The sequence below is a fragment of the Octopus bimaculoides genome, chromosome 7 (genome assembly GCF_046866305.1).
Source record: "Octopus bimaculoides isolate indiv1 chromosome 7, ASM4686630v1, whole genome shotgun sequence".
NCBI lineage: Eukaryota > Metazoa > Mollusca > Cephalopoda > Octopoda > Octopodidae > Octopus > Octopus bimaculoides.
This window is the reverse complement of record NC_142934.1, coordinates 57,333,215-57,343,864: the sequence shown is the minus strand read 5'-3', so window position 1 is coordinate 57,343,864 and position 10,650 is coordinate 57,333,215. Positions and strand designations below refer to the sequence as shown.

Sequence of the window (10,650 nt, the reverse complement as noted above, 5' to 3'; positions counted from 1 at the left end):
AATTTCAGGAAAATGTTTTTATATTAAATTTGTGTTTTCTAATAATTGATAGATAGATACATAGTAGATAGATATCAGTAAGTAAGTAAGCCAAAGTATCAACTCAAACCAGCAGACAGACAGACAGATAGCTCAGCAGGCAAGCAGGCAGACAGGCCAGCAGCAGGCATGCAGGCAGACAGGCAAGCAGGCTGACAGACCAGCAACAGGCAGACAGACAGACAGACAGCGACTACTTTCACTTCTGACATCTAATAGCGTGATAGTGCCAGAAATTCACATCGCACCGACATACTTCTAGCTTTGATCGTTCTACGAGCTCTCGTGAGCAAGCATCTTCTTGTGTACCTCGGACAGACCTATGCTCTGCTTGTCAAATCTCACCGACGAAAACCGTGTACGAACTTGTCGCAGTGCATGTGCATCTCTACCTGGAAATTATGTTCTTTTACAGTGTGTAATTTAAAGGGACGTAACTTTGTACTAAAAGCTATACTGAGCTAATTCGTGTCAAATAGAGTCTAGGGATTTATAAAACGGAGAAAAAGCAGTGAAGATGATGCCCTAGCATAGTCCAGTCGAATCATGGAAACTGTATATATTCTTTAATTTGAATCCTATACACCTCAAAGTGAAAATTTACGTTATATTAATTGGAGAATCACAGAATAACATCTTTATTTTTACATAGTCAAATGTAACTTTTGAATTGCTGGGGTAACATTTTAAATTTTGATTGCTTAAAAACTTAATAACAGAATATTAATACTTGCAAAACAGACAAGTGATATTCCATACTTTGAAGAAGAAATAGGAAAGTAATAAAGTTTGAAAAAATTTATTTTCTATTTTTATATATTGAAAAGATACATTCTGTATTTATAGAAAGGAAACTTGTAATAGTTATTTTCAACATGTAAAACGTAAAAATATAAGAAATGGATTGCAATTGAAAGGGGTATATCCGCACTGTAAAGGAAAAAAATATTTCCTTCTAAACAGAAAACAATTTATACGAAACTAACACTTTTCAGAGTATTAGTTTCGTATAAAGCTTTTGTTTCTTTTTCTTTTTGTTTATATTATTTTCATCGGTTAATTACTAGCATAATGCCACGGAGAAGACAACCAAGCCCCAAAATAATATGCACAGACATTATTGATGACGAAAAAATTAAGCAAGAGACCTGGACATTTTGTGATCTCTTTCAACAAACTTCTACGAATGAAAAAGCAATTACATGGCTGGCGAAATATGAACTTATAAGCAATTCTGTTGTGTGTCCCACTTGCGGGAACCCGTGTACAGTTAACGGTTACCAGAAGGGTATAGATGGAAAACGATGGAGATGCCCAAAGCATAACTACTGTAGATCAATCCGCAAAGGATCGTTTTTCGAGAATAGCCGCCTGTCGCTGACAACATTCATATGGCTTATGTACATGTGGTCAAGGGAATATTTCCATTCTGAGATAGCCCATGAGACTACCGTAAGTAAGAAATCAACAATTGATCTGTTTTGTCTCATCCGAGAACTACTAGAACGGTTCCTGGAAGACCACCCGACTGAATTAGGTGCCTACCCACCCGAGATTGGCGGGTTCGATTTACAGTCAGGTGAACCAAAAGTTGTTGAAATAGATGTGACCACACATTTCAAACCTACACCCAATGAAAAGAAGCATATGAAAAGATTCTGTGTTTTTGGTGGAATTGAACGTGGAACTGACAAATGTTTTCTGGTGCCTATTGAGCATCAAAATAAAGACGCTTTCGAAGCTGCAATTATCCGATGGATTTTACCAGGTATGGATAGATATAATCTGCGGTTTTCTTTTATCTTTGCTGCCTTCATGATATTTCAACAGGTGCTTACCAGACTCCTTCAAAATATCTGTGAAATCACCCCCCCCCCCCATTTTCTATTAATTAACTAAGACAGAATAGTGTTTGAAACAATAAAATTTATTTACTTCGCTCTGTTGTTGGGCAGATTCAAAACGCTAAACGTACAGTAGAAATAACATAATTGTATTAAACATGACGATTTGTTCACACGCTTTTCCATCCTCACAGCCCCGCCCACCAGGGGACTTGAGACAACCTATTTTCTCACTTGTTTATTTATTTATTTATTCCATTTTGGCTTTTAGTGACATTTCTTAATATGCCCCTCGCTCTCAGTTGTCAGAAATCACTGACAGAGTTGCGACTGAATGTTTCGTTTATTACCAAATTTTAAATTATATTTACTGTAGTCGAAACAATAATAAGCACTTGTGGAGGATCTTTCTACCAGCGATATGTTAGCTAATAAAGAAAGAAATATACTCTTAGCTTCGGTCGATAGCAGCTCCATAACAGAGGAAATTAACCGGACATTTCAACTTGAAGTGTCAGTTTTTTTATCTTTTACTTGTTTCATTCATTGGACTGCGGCCGTACTGGGGCACTTCTTTGAAGAGTTTAGTCGAACAAATCGACCCAGTACATCGTTTTTTTTTTTTATAATCTAGTACTGATTCTATAGGTCTCTTTTCGCCGACCAGTTAAGTTAAGAGGACGTAAATAAACCAACACAGTTGTCAAGCGGCTTGGTGGAGAAACAAACACACATATATGACTAGCTTACATACAGTTTTTGTCCACCAGATTCACTCACAGGGCAGTGGTCTGTCCAAGGCTATAATTGAAAATGTTTGTCCAAAGTACTGTGCAGTGATACTGAACTCGAAACCATGTGATTGCAATGAGTTTCTTAGCCACACAGCCATGCCTGCACTTATGTCTTGTGAGGAATCCAAAATAGCAAAATCACATTTCAAAGAAATTGAAGAAATTAACCTTCTATCAATAGTTACTGGAACACTGCCTTGAAGAATGTTTTGTCGAATGAATCGACTCCAGAACTTTTTTTTTTAAAGCCTTATACTTATTCTGTCGATATCTTTTGTCGAACCTCTAAGTTACAGAAACATAAACACATCAACACTGGTTATCAAACGGTGGTGGGACACACACACACACACATATACAGGGTGGGATGTGCAAATTGTTGCCATTTTTGTATTTTTAATTTCGTGCATTGTTTTTGATTTTGGCGACTACACAGTATATAGTAGGGTCAGTTGGGCACCGTCTGTGAGAAAAACAGCACCATGACACAATTCACTCTGCTAGAAACTTGGAAACGACATACTGTACTATTTGGCATTCGCACCAGAAGCTCCAATATGAACATTTCAGAGTGTTTGGGTGTCAATCTGAGGACATGTAATGAAAGTGATAAAAATCAAACGTCCAGTCAACATCATGGTGTTTGGAGTGATCGCTAGTGGTGGTGACGTTATGACTCCATCTTCCCACATGACTTCAGATTCAACATAGAGGCCTACATCAAGTGTCTGGAGGAGGTAGTGCCGCCATGGGTCAAGAGGGTGGCTGCTGGAGGACCCTTTGTCTAGCAACAGGACTCTGCACTATGCCACACAAGCAGGAGAATCCAGTCATGGCTGTCAGGCAATTTCTGCGACCACATCACCTGTAACCTCTGCTCACCTAACTCCCCATACTGCAGCCCCCTTGATTATTATGTGTGTTGAGCAAGAGATCAACAAAACTCCTTGTAGCACCAAAGATGAACTAAAGGCAGCAAGGACTATGCCAGCATTCAACAACTTAAACAAGGAGACTGTTCAGAAGAGTTGCTGGAGATTCAGAGGTTGCCTGGAAGCAATTTTACTGAATAAATTTACTCTTTAGTATTTAAAAATATCTCTATATAATTTTGGTAAACAAATGAGATGTCAGTGTTATTTTCATTTTTGCGTAATTTAGATGACAATCCATTCACAACAGCCTGCATATATATATATATATATATATGTGTGTGTGTGTGTGGACTGGCCAGTGTCCCTGGACTGGCTCTTGTGCGGGTGGCACATAAAATACACCATTTTGAGCGTGGCCGTTGCCAGTACCACCTGACTGGCCTTCGTAGGATTTTTGAGCGAGATCGTTGCCAGTGCCCCTAGACTGGCTCTTGTGCAGGTGGCACATAAAATACACCATCTTGAGCGTGGCCGTTGCCAGTACCGCCTGACTGGCCTTCGTGCGGGTGACACGTAAAAGCACCCACTACACTCTCTGAGTGGTTGGCGTTAGGAAGGGCATCCAGCCGTAGAAACTCTGCCAAATCAGATTGGAGCCTGGTGTAGCCATCTGGTTTCACCAGTCCTCAGTCAAATCGTCCAACCGATGCAAACATGGAAAGCGGACGTTAAACGATGATGATGATGTGTGTGTGTGTGTGTGTGTATATATATATCAGTAGCGACTCTGGCACTCAAGCTGTTCAGGTTTAGCCCAAGTATAAATTTTGTAAAGTGAACGTGTATTTGCAAGCTGATTTAATTTCTGCCAACACTGACTCCAAGTATGTAATTACAGCCAATAACTCGGGTTCCTTTTATTGAGCCTGGTTGTGTTTCATTTATTTTCATTCGGTGTCTGGTGGTCGTCTTAGAGGTGTCCTGTGTCAAAAGATATCATTCATAGCAGACATTCTCTTGACATCGTTCACACGCTCCTGACTTGGGCTCAGATGTTACAGCCTGAGTTGTTATCTATGATCGTAAAAATTAAAAATAATTCAAATTCAATGTTTTCAACTACATTTCTGTCTTATTGTTAAATTATCAGTGCACTTAGAAGTATGTGGTGTGCATTGTGTCTCTTACCTTCTTTTATACAGGCGTTTTATGTGAAATCTGTGATGAGCCTGAGTGACACTAATGACCTGGAGTTGCCTCAGATTATATATATATGTATATATATATATATATATAATGAATAAACATTCAAAAATATTTATATAGATATTAGTATTAATTATTATCATTGGTAAAATGAATAACAACAATAACATAGGTGGCCAACAAGCAAAAGCTAATAAATGGCAAATCCAAAATTATATAATTATAATAGGGCATATTCGGTGCCTGCAATGTTATGAAAATCAGAGTCATAAAATCCTCTAAGAAAACCACTAATCACTGGAAAAATAACAAGCACAACAGAAATTGGGCTACGAGCAAAGAAATTAACATACCATCTTGGCAGGCAGTCGTAGAATGAGGAAATAGATATCCCTGGATACATGGGCTTTTTTCAGTTTCCGTTTGCCAAATCCACTCACAAGTCTTTGGTAGGCCCAACGCTATAGTAGATGACAGTTACCCAAGGTGCTATGCAGTGAAACTGAAAATGGAACCATGTGATTGGGTTGCAAACTTCTTTCCATACAGCCATGTATTTATATTTAGAAAAATTTTTTTGTGAATCATATATGTTTCTGTTTTTTTAATATTGTCATCGGTCATTAATAAATGTATAAAGACATGTCTATGCTTCACTGGGGAGGTCCAATGAAACAGAAACACCCTCTGTTCCTTACCTGTTAAAAGCATTAAAATAACATTAGCTAAAGTAATGTAGTCTTTACTTCATTTATAAGTTATTCTAATTAGATGTCAAAAAATACAGTTTCATCTGGAATACACATTTTTGTGACATGTCTGCAAGAAAAAGAAAGCAGACATTTCTGAAACCAGATTGTTTAGAATAAAAGGTAAATTATTACCCAGATGTTTTTGAAATAGTGCTTTTAAAACAAAGGTTGTTTTGCTAACCAAAATTGTTTCCAATGAGCACCAGACAGCTACAGCTAATCAAATGTCTTAACATCTGAGAGGTTTGTTAATATGATTTTTAAGACTATATATCTCAGCTCGATGGAGTTCATCATTTGTGTTTTCATATTGACATCTACTCTTCCATATTTGCCTGGAATTTGTTGAGGTAATTTTTTTTTTTCTACAGCTGGATGCCTTACTCGTTGCCAACCCTCAGATGTTTCCAAGGAAGGTGATATTTCCCATGGCCAGGCATGTTTTATTTTTTGTTTTCTTTTTACAGAAGACTGGAAATGAACAGCATCACTTGTATGACAGATATACTCATTTACAACTATTGCATGATTTTAAAAACAGGGCGACATAACCAACTCAAACACACACACATACTCAAATACATATATGTGAAGGCCTTCTTTCAGTTTTCGTCTTCTACGGTCCCAAGCTTTGATCAGCCTGGGACGATGGTAGAAGACACTTGCTCAAGGTGTCACACAGTGGGTCTGAGGTTGAAACTGTACAGTTGGGAACTGAACTTCTTAATCACACATTCATATCATACATATACAACTTGCATGCAACAGTAGATTAATTGTTAGGTATGTTTATTCATTTTATTCTTTTATGGCTTAGTCACAGGAGTAAGAGTTGTGCCTTAAACTTTTTATAGACTGTTTGAGTTTGGTAAGAGGAATGGAATAAGTTCCTTTCACCATCCTCAATCTGATGTCCTGGCCCAAATGTCCAAAATGGTGGAATCTACTAACGGTACCTATGGACTGGGTGTTTGTGTTAAACCATGTGACAGAATCAGTCTACCTACTCACAAGAATGGCTCTCAACCTGAAGTTATCTTTAGATAATCTTATCAGAAAAATTATATTTTCAGATACCTAGTAATGAAATTTGTTTTTGCTTTATGTTGTTTGTACATGTGTATGTGTTTTAGAACAGAGCCTACCATTATTCAGTTATTCCTTTTTGAAGAATTCATTTTTGTAGTATACTTTAATCTGTATTCTCTCCTGTTCTCACCTTCTTGTGGCTTGAAAATATGCTCTGGCACCTCATCACCACCATCTTTACCCCCATCTCTAGTGAGACACCTGTGCTTGTCCCTCTATGATATTTTAGCCTTTCAATACTTGGCATAAAGCCACCTCCTTCTCTCTCAAATACATTCTCACTCATTTGAGGCATCTCTTTCTTTTTTCTTTGTCTTGTAAGTTACTTGGTGACCTCATTAGTGCCAGCACCATGGAAAAAGCACCTAGTACACTTTGTAAAGTCATTGGCATTAAGAAGGGCATCAAGCTATAGAAATCATACTAGAACTGACATTGGAGCTTGATGCAGCCCTGCAGCTCATTGGATTCTGTTAAATTGTCCAAACCATTGGCAGCATGGAAAATGGACATTAAATGATGATGATGGTTCAATCATTTTACACCCATTTTTCCATGCTAGCTTGGGTTGACAGTTACGTATTGAATGTTTTATTGTGGGATGCCCTTTCTGCAGCTAACACTTACCTGTTTTCAAGTAAGGGATTTATGTCTTATTATTAACAAGATGTTAATATTATATTATCATCTCATAATAACATGACTTCAATCATTCTGAAAGAATTGTTAGTTGAAAATGAATGGCAACAACAAATGCAGTAAATGCAAAGTCAGGTTGTTGTTTAGCTCCCGGTTACATCTGTTGAAGCAGACATGTAATTAATGGTATTCCAGCTCTGATAATCCCATTTTTTTTTTTTCACCTGCATTTGAACTAGTTTATAAGATGTGACAAAGAGAGAATTCCTATATGGTCATTTGACCTGCAAGAAATAACAACCTAATGTCTATCATATCACAACTCACTGTTTAAAAAATAATCCATAGTACACTGATTTACAAAAGAACATGATGGTCACATCTGGAACACTTTTGAGAATAGATTCATGAAACAACATTTTATTAAATATTGAACATGACATAATACAACAAACTTTTACAGAGTCAAATATCACTCTTATGCAATCATATCACAGCATTGTCTAAGCATTAGTACTTATAAATTAAAAATAGACATCTAATTCCTTGTATAGAATGCCCTAAATTTAACTATTCTAATTGAGGTCTTGAAGAGACAACAAATAGAATGAATGACAGCCAGTTTAAGAGAAATGGTTAAAATGAAGTCTGATTGGCTATACAACACCCTTTTTAAAATATTGAACCAGTTTGCTATACTCACATTTATAAACACTTCATTTTAGTCATACATATTTTAATATTTTTTTACCCATTTTTTGTGAAGTGGTTAGTGTTTAACAAGCAGAATTCATGACCAAGATTTGAATCTTCATCATCAGTTTGTCATTTTTGTGCTCTAAGAAAATAGATCACAGTCTCATTATTGTAACCTTATAATCTATGATTATAAAGATACATTGCAGTTCTTTTTCTTATAGGTACCCATATTGTGTCTGATATTTGGACTGAACCTCTTCAAATTGACCAGATCCAACAAGGTATATATACTCATGAATATGTAGATTACAATGATCCAGAAGATACAGAAATCCACACCAGAAATATAGACAGAATGTGGCAGAGAGTAAAAAAACATTTTCAAAGAAAGCATAAGACATTCTTATTTCAATCATTTTTAACAGAATTTATGTGGAGGTCTCACTTTACAAATAATGATAAATTTGCCGCTCTAATTTACTGTATCAAACATTTGTATAAAGTTTAAAATAAAGTTGTTATATTTTTATTTATAAATTAACTTTTAATTCTAACTCAGTATAGAAGCATAGTTAGTTTCCAGTAGAAGTACAGCTACTCTTTAGTAAAGCCTTTATCTGTGTGGGAGATATCTGAACTTCTTTATCTCACCTGGATTGAAATGTGCCTGTTAGGCTGTTCTTCACTCAAAAAACTGGGATGTACTTCAAGGCTCAATTATCTCTCCTATAGTATCCTCATTTCTTCCTAATTTAACTTCTAATTACACCCTGAGATGTCATCACCTTACACTCTACCCTAACTTTCTTCATCTAACTTATCTAGATATTACTTCACCTCTTGCCCACAGATTAGCTTATATTCCATGGTTAGAAATCTTAAATCATCCTATGCTTCTAATGACTTGAAATCATAATCTTGCTTAGCAATACTATATTGCAGGTACTCAGTCTGAACAACAATACTGAATCAGCAATACTCCTGAACAGCACAAAACTATTAGATTCCCTACAATCTTCAATGTCTGCTCATGGCTATTATGTACTCTTAACTTTGCTAAGTTATCTTCCCTATAATTTTGGATAAAAATACGTGATATAATATGGAATCATTATTACTGATGAACAGCACAAACAAAGCCTTTATATTCTCGTAACTCGTCGTAACATATAGATAACTCTGTCAAATGTAATGCTTATTTGCTTACATTATTTTGAATTGGTTGAGATTTTTATGTGATTGTTTATTTTTAGAATAACATTCTAGGGTAGGTGTGAGAGGACAGATCTGGCTGGTTTGAACTTATAACTAGTGTGTGTACACATAAACTCAAAGTAGTTCAGAGTAAGGGAGACTGAACCATAGAATAGCCATATTGAAAAGAAAAGAAGTTATGAAAATGCTTTATGGTGTTTGGACATGAAGCGACTTAAAAGAAAAACTTAAATAAAACTCATAATATATTTTAAATTTTGAAAGAAATTGAAATATTAAGTTTAATCAGAAGCGATATATTGGACCCTAATGTGACCCTAAACACTCTGTGTAAGAAAAGTTATGATTGTGCTGTAAATAGAAAAAACTATTTCTGATGAAAATTGGAAGACAAAGAAAGCAAAGTTACTTCAAACACACATAATGATCAAGGGATCAAATGTTCAAATACATATCCATCTTTTTAAAGGTATGAAGGACTACATTATCTCATATGTTATTTTAATTGTTTAATTCTGTAGGGTTTGATTCAAAAGCAACTTAGCTGCTACTTTTAGCAGACCCACTGGCCACTTAGAATCTCCTTTGTAGCTGTGTAGTGTATGGGGCTAAGAGAGTGTGCAATGTGTATGTATATATTTATACATGGAAAGATAGATAGATACTGATATGTAAAATCTGCTGGGTGGTTGGTGTTAGAAAGGGCATCTAGCTGTAAAACCCATGCCAAAACAGACAGAAGACTTGTGTAGTCTTCTACCTGGCTGGCTCCTGTCAAACCATCCAAGCCATCCCAGTATGGAAGGCAGATGTTAAATGATGATGATATATATATTTATACACACACACACACATATATATAAATATATATATATATATATATATATATAAATACACATATATATGTGTGTGTGTGTATGTATATATATATATGTGTGTGTGTGTATATATATATGTGTGTGTGTGTGTTTGTATTTGGGTTTGTTTTGGGGGTTGAAAATGCATTTGAGTCTTAGAATGTGTGGTTGCTTTAAAATTTTGTAACAGATCTTGGCAATTTTTTTTGGTTTTTCACAGGTAAATAAAAACAAAAAAAGTTTAGGAGAGATTGAATGTTCAAGATAAAATGTTCATGCAAATTCCATTATTCAATAAGTTTCACATTATAGTCAGTAATACAAGTTCAAATGTTCGATGGATTTCTTAAGTCATATATGACTGAAAGCTCAGTGAATTATATGAATGATTAGATATGATGAAGTTTTATCATATCAAATAGATTAAAGACATAAAATGATTCTTTATTCAAAACCACTACAGTTTTCTTGAGTCATTCTCACACCTGTAGCTCATAGGTGAGATGTGCAGTTAATTATCTTGCATCAGGTGGCTTTTTAAACAAGTTCTTCCAACCTGGTCTAAAAGAAGATAGACTTCAATATAGCATAACATGGTCTATAACAGTGGCTTTCAACCATTTTTTACCTATGGACCCTTT

General features: G+C 35.7%; 1 protein-coding gene across 2 annotated transcripts; it reads left to right on the top strand.

Moving 5' to 3' along the window:
* Nucleotides 1-210: 210 nt before the first annotated feature.
* On the top strand, nucleotides 211-8,474 carry LOC106879047 (uncharacterized). 2 transcript variants are annotated; one of them, XM_052969702.2, is made up of 3 exons: nucleotides 211-1,807; nucleotides 5,882-5,946; nucleotides 8,159-8,474. In XM_052969702.2, the coding sequence occupies exons 1-3, from the start codon at nucleotides 1,111-1,113 to the stop codon at nucleotides 8,240-8,242; spliced, it is 846 nt and encodes a 281-aa protein (XP_052825662.1). In that variant the 5' UTR covers nucleotides 211-1,110; the 3' UTR covers nucleotides 8,243-8,474. The 2 variants fall into 2 exon arrangements, with proteins under 2 accessions (XP_052825662.1, XP_014783955.1); XM_014928469.3 differs by lacking the exon at nucleotides 5,882-5,946.
* Nucleotides 8,475-10,650: the final 2,176 nt, after the last annotated feature.